The sequence below is a fragment of the Nicotiana tabacum genome, chromosome 4 (assembly GCF_000715075.1).
Source record: "Nicotiana tabacum cultivar K326 chromosome 4, ASM71507v2, whole genome shotgun sequence".
NCBI lineage: Eukaryota > Viridiplantae > Streptophyta > Magnoliopsida > Solanales > Solanaceae > Nicotiana > Nicotiana tabacum.
Window position 1 is genome coordinate 78,136,039 of NC_134083.1, and position 16,410 is coordinate 78,152,448.

General features: G+C 38.9%; 1 protein-coding gene across 1 annotated transcript; it reads left to right on the forward strand.

Annotated features, from left to right (window-relative positions):
• LOC107800470 (ATP-dependent 6-phosphofructokinase 4, chloroplastic-like) lies at window positions 1-15,977 on the forward strand. The gene is made up of 14 exons (XM_016623640.2): window positions 1-440; window positions 1,081-1,127; window positions 1,436-1,475; window positions 1,559-1,621; window positions 1,696-1,833; window positions 2,607-2,765; window positions 2,892-2,945; window positions 3,043-3,111; window positions 7,461-7,590; window positions 7,695-7,735; window positions 12,964-13,188; window positions 13,778-13,826; window positions 14,909-15,063; window positions 15,650-15,977. The coding sequence occupies exons 1-14, from the start codon at window positions 150-152 to the stop codon at window positions 15,815-15,817; spliced, it is 1,629 nt and encodes a 542-aa protein (XP_016479126.2). The 5' UTR covers window positions 1-149; the 3' UTR covers window positions 15,818-15,977.
• Window positions 15,978-16,410: the final 433 nt, after the last annotated feature.

Consider the following 16,410-nt stretch of genomic DNA (forward strand, 5'->3'; position numbering starts at 1 on the left):
GAAAAAACAAAACATTTTTTGAAAAAAAGTAGTCATAGCCGCAGCTCTGGAATCGCTGATCCAGTCAACCACGGCAGTTTCCCCCTTTGATTGCATTGTTCGCTACTTCGATTTCCTTTCTCTTCCTCATTCACGTCCCCAAAGCAGCCATGGAACTCTCTTTCTCCAACGCTTCTTCACTTCGTTTTCTTCAAACTGATTCTGTTCCACTCCATTATTGCTCAATACCTGGATCCTTCCATACCTTTTCAAACTCATATTTGGCATCAAAATCTATTTCTCTACGGAGACCGTTGATTTGGCGGCAACCTCGTTCAGTTAGACTCAGAGCTGAAAGTGTAAGCCCTACCGAGAGCAATGGCAGTGTTGATAAACATGTCGATGACGATTTTATCATAGAGGATGTTCCTCACTTAACCGATTTTCTCCCTCATTTACCGGTAATAATATTGCGATATGAAGTTACTATTTGTTTAATTGGAGATTTCAACCACTGGCTTTTGTTGTCGATATTTGATGGAAATGTTCAAGTGTTAAATTCATCTGCAATGCTTATTATATAGAGATTAAGGAAAAACAATAAAAAGGTCTGATAAATACTTACCAAATTGTGTTTGGTTGGACTTTGCTGTATTTCAATTTTGATTTATTTATCTTTACGGAACTGCTGAAGTCGAAGTTTGAATCTGTAAGTTTAAACACATGTTTCCCTAGGAAATCTAATTCTTAGGGCATTTGTGGCAATGTGCTATATATAACTGGAGAGTACTTGTGATGGTATATTGTTATTCTGAGTTGTTAAGTTCTCGGGATATATCAGTATGATTTATCCATCTGCCTATCTCAATTTTCTAGTGATGTTCATGTCACTATGTAAAATTATCCGTCTATCTTTTTGTGGGTTTAATTGTTGCCAACCATTTTTAGCGTCTACCTCATCTATGAGAACTGTTATGCTTGTAGAGGTTATGCGTAAACAATTGTAAGAAGTGATAACAAGATGAGTATTTTGTCGAGTTACCAAACAACTAGGATTAGAATTGTCTTGGTTATTGCTAATCCACCATTTTTGTATTTCAGTCATATCCAAATCCATTGAAAAGGAGCCAAGCTTACGCTATTGTCAAGTAAGTTCTTTCTTTCTGTTAAGTTTAGAAAATTTTCAGTATTCTGTGTGTGCCTTTATCTTTGTGAGAATATTAAAAGGGCAGCTAGTGCACAAAGCATCCCGTGATCACGCAGGATCTAGGGAAGGGCTGCACCTCAAGGGTGTGATATAGATAGCGTACCTTAATGCAAGCATAGGTAGCTGCTTCCACGGCTCGAACCCGTGACCTATAGGTCACACAGAGACAACTTTACCGTTGCTCCTATGCTCCCCTTCCTTTGTGAGATTATTGTTGGTTAAAATTCTAGATGGTTTACCTTGACACAGGGAAACTTTTGTTAATCCAGAAGATGTGGTGGCAAAAAATGTATGTGGCTTTTTTATCTGTTCAGTTGCTGTTTCCTTTATGCCTACTTTAGTTTAACTACCATCATGCATGCTTGGTTTTAGATCATTGTTCAGAAGGACAGCCCCAGAGGAGTACATTTTCGGCGTGCAGGACCTCGAGAAAAGGTCTGACTTCGAATGCTAACCTAGAATATGGGTGTTTTCACATAATTTCAATCTAAAGATAATTTTGGTTTTAGGTTTTCTTTACACCAGAAGAAGTCCGTGCTTGTATTGTGACATGTGGTGGTTTATGCCCAGGAATCAATACAGTGATTCGTGAAATTGTATGTGGCTTAAAGAATATGTATGGAGTTGATGATGTAATTGGAATTCAGGTTAGTATAACGGAAACACATCTCTTGGGTTTTTATTCAAGTATTCAATGGTTTCTCTTTTGGTCATTCCTTTCCAAAGAAAAAAGAAAAAAAACAAAGATAAAGATTGAATAATACTGATTCTCCTCTTGAAACTCTTTGTTGAATGAAATCGATTCCTCCTCGGTTTCTATTGGTTAGGAGCTGCCAACTGATATCGGCTGTTGGTTGTTAGTACTACATCGCTAATACCAAATCTAGTTAAAGACTGTGAATCAAGTACTACGCTTTTTACCAAACATACGCCTATCAAATCACATTTTACCTTGGGCAGTTTATGGGATAATCAATAAAGGATTTTTATCTTTGAAATAAATTTACAGCAGCACAAGAGAAATCAAACAAAAATGATAAACACCCCGAAAAAGATATGAAGTGCTTGTAAATGGTCAAAGTAGTGGAATAGGATGATCACTATGACTCTAACCTTGATAAGTTAACCAAAGAGAAACAATTAATTTGATGTTATGGATGGGTAGTGTCTGTTCTCTTTTTGTGTGCTGGTCCGGTTTATTTCTCTTTTCTTCTCCCTCTTTCGCCCATGGTGATTATGAACGAAATATTAAATCTTCATTTGGTATTCTGAAATTTTAGTAAACTTAATAAGTTTTGATGTAAACTTTGTAAATCTTATTGAATGACCATCAGAGATCCTACAGTCAATATATTGTATTTCTACATGTATGTAGTGATTACTGCACCTAGAGGCTGTAATACTGTTTCAATATTTCCAGGGAGGTTACAGAGGGTTCTACTCAAAAAATACCCTGAACTTGACAACAAAAGTTGTCACTGATATTCATAAACGTGGTGGCACCTTTCTTCAAACATCTAGAGGAGGTCATGATACTAAAAAGATTGTTGACAACATTCAAGACCGTGGAATAAATCAGGTTTTTGTTTACTTTTCCTCCAAACGAAAGAAAAAATAGACCTCTATAGTACCATCTGTAGCGTCTAACCAGGAAGTTTAGTTCAATCTGACATTGGTTAGTTGCTTTCCTCTTTTTGAGTTTTAGGTATACATAATTGGAGGGGATGGAACTCAAAAAGGGGCTGCTGCAATCTACAAGGTGTTTGTACTATGAATTTTCTCCTTCTCAATTAGTTCCTGATTATTGAAACTATTATTCTTTAAAAATTCTATGATTCATATATATTTTTTCCAAGGAAGTTGAAAAGCGTGGTATTAAAGTAGCTGTTGCTGGGATTCCCAAGACAATTGATAATGATATCGCAGTAAGTAACGCCAACTAAAATACGATGTTTTATCTTGCACAATTGCTGTTTGCTAAAAAGATTTAGTATTTTGATGAAGACTTAAATTGTGCTGCTTGTTGCCTCAGGGTTATCTGTTTTTTCTTATAATTTTAAGTCATTACATTTGATGCCATCCATTGAAGAAAGAAGGAAAAACGTAAAGAAGTAAAAGTTCTGCTCAACTACTTATACCCTATGTGAACTGGAGCTTAATTTCAGTTCGACATGGAATGACTTATTCATTCAGATTGGTGTATCTACAATTCTTTTGTATTTTCCTTTTTGTTTACCTCTTTGTTTGTCCAAGAGCCAATCAAATCAAAGGAAATTCACTGGGTAATATATAGTAGAAGCTGAAGTTGATATATCTCAAGAGAACTTCCAGTAATTTTTGTAGACATAAATCTAAGATATTTTTTAACGAGTGCAAGTTTCTAAATTTCTCTCACGTGGAAGTTCTTTAATTTGACCTAGAAGCATAAACAGAACACAACCGACTACATTGATAATCAAGTTTTCTTCAACAAATTTTTTCCTGAAAAATGTTCGGAAAATAAAAAGAGCATGAAAACAGACGTACAGATTTCTCAGCTGCCTGTGCAAGGTTTGTCCTTCGTTTAACATGAGAACAAGAAAATCTACAAAGTTTTTTATGTTCATTGCTAAAATGTTTCCCTTTCTCTTTTTCTGATGTGTATGGTTTGGTGAATTAGCAGATGTGCGTTCTGTGAAAAGAATTTCAAAGAAAAATGTAACCATTTAAGCGATTGTGTGAGTGAAAAAGTTTGAAAATAAGAAGTTACTAAGCACGGATAATTTACATTCTCTCTTACCCCACTTTACAAGCAAACTTTGGAATTTACATGAATATGATTATTTTTATATAACCAAAATTATGTTATCAGGATCTATCTGAAAGCTTCCTGAAGCGGTTTCCTACTAATTTCCCCCTTTAAGTAGATGGTAGTCTCATGGTCTGCATGAAGAGGTAGTTACTTTTCCTAATTAAAGATTTAGGTGCATTTCACTTGGTACATTTAAAATAAATAAATAAATCCTAAACGGAGCTTTTTATAACGCTTCGACACGGTGAGGTCTCTTTTGTTTTTATTAAGATTAAAACGTTTGAATTTGAATACAGATCGGAATATTAAGATGTGTATTAAGATTAAGATGTCTTAATCTGCATACATATATGAATATTAAGATTCTGTATTAAGATTTGAATACTAAGAAAGTGGCTTATTTGAAGCTTTCGGAAAGCATGGACGAGGAGGAGAAGATGACGAACAGGGAGCGGTATAAGGTGGCTAAGAAAGAAGCAAAGTTAGCAGTTACTGCGGCTAAGACTGCCACATTTGAGCGTTTGTATGAAGAACTTGGAGGCAAGGGATGGGACAAGAAGCTGTACAGGTTAGCCAAGGTGCGAGAGAGGAAAGCCCGTGACTTGGACCAAGTGAAGTGCATCAAGGATGAGAAAGTTAGAGTGTTGTTGGACGAGGCTCTGATTCGACAGAGATGCATAAACTCATGAATGGAGAGGGGGGTAGGAGCATTATGCTGGAAAACTCCGAGAGCCGTCGGGACTTTAGGTATTGCAGGCGTATAAAAGTTGCGGAGGTAGGGGGCTATGCGTAAGAGTAGGGGAGTGCGACCAGGCCGGATGAAATTCCGGTGGAATTTTAGAAGAGCGTGGGGATGGGTAGGGCGGGCTTGGAATGGCTAACTGGGCTATTCAAAGTCATTTTTAGGACGAAGAAGATGCCCGAGGAATGGAGATGGAGTACGATGATCCTGTTGTATAAGAGCAAGGGGATATCCAAAATTGCAACAACTATCAGGGTATCAATCTACTGAGCCATAGTATGAAAGTATGAGAGAGGGTGGTGGAGCTGAGGGTGAGGAGGATTGTGTGTATTTGAGAGAACCAATTCGGATTTATGCCGGGGCGTTCGACTAGAGAAACTATTCACCTTGATAGGAGGTTGATGGAGCAGTATAAAGAGAGGAAGAGGGATTTGCATATGGTGTTTATCGACTTAGAGAAGGCTTACGATAAAGAGCCGATGGAGGTGCTATGGAGATGTGTGGAGGCTAGAGGCGTTCCTGTGGCATACATTAGGGCTATTAAGGACATGTACGAGGGTGCTAAGATTCGGGTGATGACAGTGGGAAGGGACTCGGAACACTTCCCGGTTGTGAATGGGCTGCATCAGGGGTCAACCCTCAGCCCATTCCCGTTTGCCCTGGCGATCGATGCGCTGACGTGTCACATTCAAGGGGAGGTGCCGTGGTGTATGTTATTTGCAGATGACATTGTACTGATTGACGAGACGTGTTGTGGTGTTAACGAGAGGTTAGAGGTATGGAGACTGACCTTGGAATCTAAAGGTTTCAAGTTGAGCAGGACCAAAATAGAATACTTGGAGTGCAAGTCCAGTGGCGCGACTCAAGAAAAGGACGAAGACATGAGGCTTGATTCACCGGTCATCCCTAAGAGAGAGTTTCAAGTACCTTAGGTCTATTATACAAAGGAATGGGGAGATTGACGAGGATGTCACACACCGTATTGGGGCGGGATGGATGAAATGGAGGCTTGCTTTCGGTGTTCTGTGTGATAAGAATGTGCCACCAAAACTTAAAGGAAAGTTTTATAGAGCGGTGGTCAGACCGACTATGCTGTATGGGGCAGAGTGTTGGCCAGTCAAGAACTCCCATGTCCAGAAGATGAATGTGGCTGAAATGAGGATGTTGAGATAAATATGCGGGCATTCCAGGTTAATAGAGATCAGAAATGAAGTTATCCGGGATAAGGCGGGTGTGGCCCCCGTGGAGGACAAAATGCGAGAGACGAGACTTATATGGTTTGGGCATGTGAAGAGGAGAGGCACTGATGCTCCGGTGAGGAGGTGTGAGGGGCTGGCATTGGAGGGTCAACGGAGAGGCAGAGGTAGGCCGAAAATGTATTGGGGAGAGATGATTAGGCAAGATATGGCGTTGCTCTAGCTCACTGAGGACATGACCATGAATAAGAAGGTGTGGAGGTTGAGAATAAAGGTAAAGGGTTAGGTGGCCGAATGTTGTTCTTGTTTGTGGTAGTAGCTTTGATACACCACTTGGTGTCTTTCGTGTTTTTTTTCGTATCCCTAGACTTCTGATTGCATTACCTACTGCTAGTTTTGTATTTTGCTTAGGTTGTCAGATCAGTTTGCTTGTTATTGCCTCTCCCCTCTCTTTTTCCTGAGTCGAGGGTCTACCGGAAACAACCTCTTTGCCTTCTTAAAGGCAGGGATATGATTTGCATACACTCTACCCTCCACAGACCCCACTTGTGGGACTACACTGGGTATGTTGTTATTGTTGTTTGTTTCCTCAATGTCTGAATGTATAAAACTTTCCTTTATTTAAAAATTGATTAATATAAAATTCGAATAATATACTAATATCTAATGCTATACCAATAAAATATTTTCAAAAAATTATATGGTGGTTGGTGGTGGTGATGACTAACGGTGGTGGTTATGGGTGCTGACTAGTGGTAGTGCTGGTGTTGGCTGATGGTGGTGGTTGTGGGTAGTAGCTAGTAGTGATGGTGGCTGGCAGATGGTAAACGATGATGGTTGACGGTGGTAGTTGGTGGTGGCGGGTGATAATTATGGTGGGTGATAGTGATAACTAATGGTGATGGTGATTGATAACATTGATTGGCGCTATCGTGGTGGCTGAAAGGTGGTGATTGTCGGTAGTGATTGGTGGTTGTTGTGATAATTATGATCGGTGGTGATACTTGTATATGGTGGCTAGTGGTGGTATTGCTGATTGTGGTGATTGGAGACGGAGGTGGTTGTGGTTGAGGATGGTGGTTGTGGGTGGTGGATAGGGGTGGTGGTAGTTGATAATGATGGTGAGCGGCGGTTGTGGTAGTTGATAGTGGTAGGCGCCGATGGTAGGCGTCGGTGGCGGTTAGCGGTGAAAGTGGATGGAGTAATGATAAAATGTCATCTTTGCAGAAATCCTGGATAGCATCTTTATGATTTTGTTGTAGGTCTTAATCTTTCAGACCTATTACATGGTAGGTAAATAAAAAAAACAAATGCAGTTAATGATTTAGATTCAAACCTAAAAATAAGCACACTTAATGACTAAGATGTGAATGATTAAAATTCAGACATTCATTAAGTGTAAACAAATGAGGCTTGAATTCACATGCAGGACACTCTTAAACATATCAAATGACCATGATTTTCCATATTGACCTCTCATATGAAACTTCTCTTATGCATTCAGCACGATTTTGTCCATTTTGTTGTCCTTACAATTTCGTGCAGGTGATAGACAAATCTTTTGGCTTTGATACTGCGGTTGAGGAAGCTCAGAGGGCCATTAATGCTGCACATGTAGAGGCAGAAAGCATGGAGAATGGAGTTGGTATAGTAAAGCTTATGGGAAGATACAGCGGTAACTATAGCTTGGTTGATGTATTAGGCGATGTTCCTTGTACCCACATTTATTTCCATTTTGAACTCTATGTATCTCTGTAATCTCCTCTTTCTGTTCTGCAGGATTCATTGCAATGCTTGCAACTTTGGGTAACCGTGATGTGGTAAGACCTTGCAATGGAGGTTTAATATTTTTTTTTTCAAATTCCATAGGCGTGTGAGAGCTGATATCGTGTGTCTGCAAAAGACTAAGTGGAAATGGGGAAACATTAGAAAGATTAACAGTATACTTAATAAATTGGGGCATTATGAATAGATAATATAGGAAGGCTGAATGCATATACAACCCCTTAAACTAGTCTGAAAATTTTATGTAGACACCTCAACTATAGCTATAACCTATTAGCCACTGACTGTACAACAACAACGACTCAGTAAAATCTCACTAGTGGGGTCTGGGAAGGGTAGAGTGTACACGGACCTTACCCCTATCCCGGAGGGGTAGAGAGATTGTTTCCGAGAGACCCTCGGCTCATAGACAATATATCCGTAACAACAACAGAAACCAGACACATAATATCAGCACCGTAAGAGACAACAAATAAGTAAAAGGGCAATAATAATGATAATAATAAGAAGAAATAAAAATAAAAATAAAAATAATGTGATGAAACAAAAACCGCTATCAGTCCTAGACAAAACACTATCAGACTAGTTGGTACAACAAGGAAAAACGCTCGACTACCCCCTAACCTACAACCCTAATGCTCAACCTCCACACCTTCCTATCAAGGGCCATGTCCTCAGAAATCTGAAGCCGCGTCATGTCCTGTCTGATCACCTCGCCCCAATACTTCTTAGGCCGCCCTCTACCTCTTCTCGTACCTGCCAAAGCCAACCGATCACACCTCCTAACCGGGACATCTAGGCTTCTCCTCCGCACGTGCCCGAACCATCTAAGCCTCGCTTCCCGCATCTTGTCGTCCATGGGAGCCACACCCATCCTCTCCCGAATATCTTCATTCCTAATCTTATCCAGCCTAGTGTGCCCGCACATCCATCTCAACATCCCTATTTCTGCCACTTTCAGCTTCTGGATATGTGAATTCTTGACTGACCAACACTCAACCCCATACAGCATGACCGGTCTAACCACCGCTCTATAGAATTTACCTTTAAGTTTCAGTGGCACCTTCTTGTCACACAGGACTCCAGATGTTAACCTCCATTTCATCCACCCCACCCCGATACGGTGCGTGACATCCCCGTCGATCTCCCCATCTTCCTGAATAATTGACCCTAGGTGATGACTTGTGAGTCAAGCCTCACATCCACGTCCGCTTCACCGGACACATCGCTTAACTTGCACTCCAAATATTCCGTCTTGGTCCTACTCAATTTGAAACTTTTAGACTCCAAGGCCTGCCTCCATACCTCCAGTCTCTCATTAACGCTGCCTTGTGTCTCATCAATCAGAACTATATCATCAACGAACAACATAACCATGGCACGTCCCCTTGAATATGGAGTGTACGTGCACAATGTGTCAATTAGACACATATTGTTGCAATGGCATTACACGTGATTTACACTTCTTCGAGCGTGGGATGATTTCAAATTATGTTGATGTAGGCTCAAAGACACGTGTAATTACTAGAAATAACACAACTTTCATTTTTTTTTCTTTCCCCCCTTCTCTCCCATCGTTTTATATCCTCCATCAGTGTTTCCATTGCCGGAAAGCCCTTAACTCATTATTTCTTCTTTGAAACAAGAAACCAAATTTTACTATGCGAAAAAAAAATAAAGTAAAATAAATATAGCTGTTTGATCTATACACAGAGAATGAGCAATGGAGACCTACTGCCAATTTTGATAATCTAGCATGCATCTCCACAGAGGAGAAAGACTGGTTGGAAAGGGTGTTTGAAGAAGAGGAAGTAATAGCAGCAATCAGGGCATGTACACCAGATAAAGCCCCCGGCCCAGATGGTTACACTATGGCTTTTTTCCAGAAAGCTTGGGATATTCTAAAGCAGGACATCATGGGGGCTTTAAACCACTTTCATCAAAATTGCTATATGGTTAGATCTTGTAATGCCTCTTTCATAGCACTGGTTCCTAAGAGGAAGAGTGCTATTGAGCTCAAAGATTTTAGGCCTATAAGCCTCATAAGCAGCATCTATAAGATTACATCAAAGTTATTAGCTGAGAGACTCAAATCAGTGATTGGGAAGCTCATTTCAGAGAATCAAAATGCCTTCATCAAACAAAGGCAAATTACTGATGCATCTTTGATTGCAAATGAGATGTTGGATGAAAGGCTAAAAAGTGGAATTCCAGGCATCCTATGCAAACTAAACATTGAGAAAGCATTTGACCAAGTCACTTGGTCATACATGTTTTCAATGTTAAGGAAAATGGGATTTGGTGGCAGATGGATCAGGTGGATAAAATATAGCTTGACCACAGTCAAGTATTCGATTCTCATCAATAGAAGTCCAGTCGGCTTCTTTTCACCTCAAAAAGGATTACGGCAGGGTGATCCCTTGTCTCCTTTCTTGTTTATCCTAGCTATGGAGGGCCTTAGCAAGATGTTGGACAAAGCAAAGCAGCTGCAGTGGTTAGATGATTTCAGTATTGGGAGACCTCAAAGGAATGTAGGCTCAGTCTCACACCTGCTCTATGCGGATGACACATTAGTTTTTTGTGGAGCAGGAATATCTCAGGTTCAATATCTTAATCTAACTCTGCTCATTTTTGAAGCTATCTCTGGACTTCATATCAACATGGCAAAAAGCATTTTCTACCCAGTTAATGAAGTTCCTGACTTGGGAGATCTAGCTGATATTCTTTGTTGTGGTACTGGTTCCTTCCCCGCAACATACCCGGGCCTTCCATTGGGAGCTAAGTACAAGTCTACTGCAGTGTGGAATGGTGTGATAGAGAAGGCGGAGAAGAGATTGGCAACATGGCAGTTGCAATATCTATCAATGAGAGGCTGGGTAACCTTGATTAGTAGTGTAATGGATAGCATACCAACCTATTACATGTAACTATATCCTATACCCAGCAAAGTGCTCAAACAATTGGACAAACTTAGAAGGAATTTTCTCTGGAAAGGGAACAATGAGGGTCACAAGTTTCATCTGGTCAAATGGGCCAAAGTAACTCAACCAAGGGACCTTGGTGGACTTGGAATAAAAGACTTGGCAAAGCACAACAAGAGCATGCTAATGAAATGGCTTGGGAGATTCGGGGAGGAAGACGCCAACCTATGGAAGAAGGTGGTGACTGCTAAACATAGACTACAAAATCACTGGTGTACTAAACTCAACAGGTCTCCTCATGGTGTTGGTCCATGGAAATACATCAGTAGCCTTTGGGAGGATTTTTCACAGAATATTTCATTCAAGGTGGGTAATGGGTTACATGTTAGATTCTGGAAAGATATTTGGTTGGACAGTCTCCCACTGGAAGAGAGCTTCCCACTACTGTTTCAGATTGCTAGTGATCCCAACTCTACAATAAGTCAATACAGATCAGAAAACTCATGGGTCCCACTTTTCAGAAGGAATATGCATGACTGGGAGTTAGGTAGTTTGTTTACATTGCTTGGTAGACTGGGAACCTTCATTATGAATGAGCAGATCCCTGACAGAATCAAATGGGTTGGTTGTGACTCAAGTCCATATTCAGTGAAGATGGGCTACAGACGCATATGTGAGCATAATGGAAACATTGACTCGTGGCCATGGAAGCTCATCTGGAAGACAAAGCTTCCAACAAAGGTTATCTGCTTTACTTGGTCTGCGCTCAAAGAAGCCTGCCTAACTCAAGATAATCTCTGCAAAAGGAGCTTTCAGCTGGTAAATAGATGCTACCTATGTCAGCAAAGTTCTGAGTCAATCAACCACATATTCTTACACTGTCCAGTGGCAACAAATATGTGGTGTATGCTTTTTTCTATCCTGGGAATAAGCTGGACACAACCACAGGGCATCAGGGAAGCAGTGGAAGGTTGGAGCAACTGGAAAGTTGAAAGGGCCATCAAGAAAGTATGGAAGATGATCCCAACATGCATTTTTTGGTGCATTTGGCAAGAAAGGAATCGCAGATGTTTTGATGGCATTTCAACTTCTATACACGCTATCAAAGCCAAATGCCTTGTGCAACTATTTAGTTGGAGTTCTCTAACACCCGTAAATAATGTAATTTCTCTTCTAGATTTCATTGGATCTCTGAGTCTAGCTTAACTCATATATATCCTTACTTTTGTTTTTGAGTTAGCTCCCTAAGCAGATTAAGTCTTTGTAATGGAGCTAACTCAATTCCTTCTTGTAACTTTGCATCTTCTGGATGCCTGCAATGAAGAATCTTATTTCATCAAAAAAAAAAAAACATTTTTGATCTTTTCAGTTTACAGAGAGCAAGAAGTGTTTGCACCTTCTGGAATGACAATCTTAATATGCTTTGTCCTTTCCTAGAACATTGGGGTTGAAGCAATGTATCTTGCAGCCTGGTTGTCACATATCAATTGCATCAGTGCATCTCCCCCCAACTTAACTCTCTGAGAAGCTGCTCTAGCCATATAAGCTCACATGTAGCCAAAACTATTGCTCGGTATTCTGCCTCTACAGAATTGAAGCATTAGTGGTCTTTATTCCCTAGATTTTCTGTTCCTTTAGAAAAATAAAGAATTAGGAAGAAGAACTTCCTTTCTGAGAAGGGGCTTGATACCCTAGCTCTGATATCATTTACAGAAAGAAGAAGGAAAGATTTGGGAATGAATTGTTTGGTTATTTGCTCAAGCATGTAGAGATAAAATAGCGTTTACAAGTAATCCAAAAACAAGAAAAGATAGTAATTCCTATGGCTAATTACACAATTGCAGGGACACTAAACCTTTCCCATATTCACAAGGTACGAATTCTAGCCGCTTTTACAATTTCCTAATATTTGACATTCTTAACTTCTTGGTAATCAAACTAGGATAGAGATGTTTTTCCTGTGACTCTACTGGAAAACCAAGTTGTGTATTTCTATTGGAAGAGGAGGGGAGCTTGTTCAATGTTACTTCAGTGCAAGGACAAATTTAGAGTGTACTTCGGCAGAATAAGAAATTTAATAATGTTTGCAGAGACTTGAACCAGCAGCAACATTGTGGATCAAATAATAAGCATCTGTATCATGACCGATGATATCTATCTTTTGTCAGTTTGCACATGTTCACGGTATAAGCTATGCAGTTCACAGTGATCTTCATTAAATTGAAATCAATGAGTGACCTACTTTTTAAAGAAAAAATGGAATTTAAGGTGAAATTTGTTTGTGATTCTCAGTTTACATTTGCACTTGACTGCATCCCTTTAATAATGATTAATTGTGCCAGGACTGTTGCTTGATCCCAGAGTCCCCATTTTTTTTAGAAGGTCCAGGCGGGCTCTATGAATATGTGGAACAGCGGCTCAAAGAGAATGGGCATGTGTTAATTGTTTTGGCAGAAGGTGCTGGGCAGGAATATGTTGCTCAAAGTATGCAAGCATTTCAAGAGAAAGATGCATCAGGAAACAGGCTACTCTTAGATGTCGGTCTTTGGTTAACACAACATATTAAGGTATAATGCAAGTGTCTTCCTCCATATCTTTGTCTGAGAGGTCAACTAATACCTTGGATCTTGGTGTTTGTCTTTATATTATTTTACTTGGTTTTATCCTTTCTGAACTTGGATTTGTGAGGAGGTCCAAGCATTTCATATTGCTTGGCTTTTAAGATGACCAGACCAATTGCATGCGCATACTTTGCGTCCAGCTCAATATTGAACTATTCATGCCTTGTAAACGCCATTAACAGATTCCCTTTTATATATATTGTTGTCAGGATGTATGATTTAAAACCTGAAACAGTTCCATTAATTCATATTTTTTCCTTGATTCCCCACTCTTGCAATAGAGCCTTTGTTCTGATTCAGTGATTGTCTTGTGCTGTCTATTACTGAATGACTGGCCCAATTGATTGTTCACATTTCCGATCCAGTTGAATATTGAACTGTCCATTCCTTGGAAAAAATATATGGTGAAATTGTCTCTTCATCTGATATTACCTTATGTGGGGGACCCTGTGATTAGAGATGTGAAACACTTTATTTAATGTGTTTCCTTTCTTGACTACTTAATCTTCAAATGACATTTTTGTTTCATTTACAGGATCATTTCACAAATATCCGGAAGATGACAATAAATATGAAATACATAGGTACTTAACCTGCTTCTTTGGATCTTGTCTCGAGGGGCATAGGATGTATGCTGGTTAAGTATTTTATGGTGTTATGCATCCCCTATTTGCTAATTGTCAAAATGTTAGTTCATCCAATAACCCAAACTTATAACGTTAGTTTGACTTGGCATGGATTTAGGAATAGGTTGAAACTATGTAGTACATACAGTGAAAAAAACAAAGCCAAACCTAAGTATTAGAGGAACTCTTTGATGACTTTGAGAAGTCAAGGAAAAAGAGTACGCCCTATGTAACTATATAGTATGATATTGATATTGTGAGGAAAGATTTATTTGACGAAAGTGAACATGGAAAGAGAGTGAGACAATCTTTTTGGTTACTCTCCTTGTAAAGTGGTTCAGAAACTGACAAAAATAGGGACACAAAAATAAAAAGAGAAAACGAGAGACCAAAATAGTGTGCTAGTTGTTAACTCGTAGTCCTTTTGGGTGCTTCCCCTTGAGACGTCTCATCTGTCAATTTGAAGGAAACAAAAAAAAAAAAGAGAGCATAGAGTTACATAAGATTGTTTAATTATTTTTAAGAGAAGTTATTTGATAAAACAGCAATGTGGACATTGAGGAGGAATTATCACTAACAAATTCAATCTAAACTGTCTGGTTGTTACACTTAATTTTCATGTTCAGCTTGAAGATCAAACAATTGGACAATAAGCAGATGAGTCTTAATAGTGTTGCCTGTCATGTATGATCAACCTTTGACAAGTCTATCAGTTGTGTTATTTTAAGATGCTTTCTGTACCTGCTATTTTTACTTGGTGTTTGGTTATTTTCTACGGAAGTGTTAGTAAATTGAAGCATGAAGGTATTTTACTTTCAGGCTTTTCTTTCTCGGTAGTATTCTGAGGTTGAAATATCACAACTGGTAGAGGGACTATTTTGTAGTTTCATTAATATGTTTGTGCAAACAATTTGTTGTTATTGCATTATATCTTTAGAAAGTCTAAAAGCTATATGATTCCATAAATTCATTAATGTCGATCAATTATTATGTCACTGGTTTCAATTCATATTCTGTTATGGATTCATTGTTATCCACAGACCCTACTTACATGATTCGAGCAATTCCAAGCAACGCATCAGATAACATCTACTGTACACTTCTTGCACAAAGTGCTGTCCATGGAGCGATGGCTGGATTCACAGGCTTCACTGTTGGACCTGTAAACAGCAGACATGCTTATATTCCAATTGACGTAAGCCTATTTGTGCATGTATTAATTTCTTGAATTGAAAGCATGCTGTTTGGCAACATATAATTGTTCTGCTTCAACTAAGAAATTTGTTATCCGATATGTTTGCCTTCTATGGATTCTTCTCACTGAATAATCTATACTTCTAACTTAGCTCATATTACCTGTCAATCAAAACCACCCAAGCTTTTCCACCAACTTAATGAGGTGTATATTTCGAGCCTCGTCAGTCCCGATGGATTCAATAAATATATCAATTCATCTGTGAAAAGGGGACATCAACATGAGCATAATTTCATTCCAATGGAGGATCTTTTTCTTTTTGGTTTCGCCGTCTCGTACCGTAGGTTGGTGATTATCATCCTTTGTGTAGAAGTTCTTGTTTGTGGAATTAAACAGGCATTCTGAAGCTTGTGTGAAGATCATTTAAAGTTGAGTTTGCTTGTGGACATTTAAGAGTTGTTATTCCCCTATAAAACTTTTAAAGTATTTTTCATACTTTTCTGAGGTATGCCAGTGTAATGTTTTATTCTGATCAACCGTTTCTCCAATGACGATCTAATGTTTATGCCCTCATGTTCATTTGCAGCGTGTTACTGAAACTACAAACACTGTGAACTTGACAGGCAGGATGTGGGCACGCCTTCTTGCCTCCACTAATCAACCAAGTTTCATTCAACACTCTCAGGCTGAGAGAGAGAGAGTTGATAGACAGACTATTGATGCAATTCACAATATGATCATTAACTCTACATAGATTATTTAGATTTCTAAATATTTTTATTTCCAAACCCATACACGAAGCTTGTACTAGGTATTGATTTCAAGCCTTATTTATTGGGAGCTGTTGTTGTGCAGTTCTGAAGAGGAAAGTGATTCACTATTTTTATACATATCGAAATATCTATTGGATAGTTATCTCCACACAGTCAATACCTTTTGTCTTTTTGGTTTTATCTTTTTTTTTTCTTTTCCTTTTATAGGTCGGTAAATATTATTCAATGCAGAGGAGCACTTCTGTGAAAATTAGTGTCTGCCTTTTCTTTTTATGTCACTTACAACCTCAATGCTTCCTATGCTGGAATCGATGAGTGCGTCTCATATGAGGTGCTTTCAGTCCCTCATTTTCCTTAAAAAAACTTTTCTTCTTTAAAAATATGAAGTCATTCTGTGAAATCTCGATGAACAGAATTGAGGCATTGTAGTAGTGTTTGTTTTCATTATACTTACTTCTAGACCTGTATCTTGCGGGGGTGGAGCTAGAGTTCTAGCAACGAGTTCGATAGAATCCAACTAAAAAAATTCTTTATTTATTAAGAAATTCACTTAACATGTATAAATTATTTATCC

Excerpts from the sequence above, each read along its gene's own strand:
- LOC107800470 (XM_016623640.2), top strand. The coding sequence starts at position 150 with ATGGAACTCTCTTTCTCCAACGCTTCTTCACTTCGTTTTCTTCAAACT. Across the intron at positions 441-1,080 it reads ATTTTCTCCCTCATTTACCG|TCATATCCAAATCCATTGAA; the intron begins GTAATAATATTG and ends TTTGTATTTCAG. Across the intron at positions 1,128-1,435 it reads CAAGCTTACGCTATTGTCAA|GGAAACTTTTGTTAATCCAG; the intron begins GTAAGTTCTTTC and ends ACCTTGACACAG.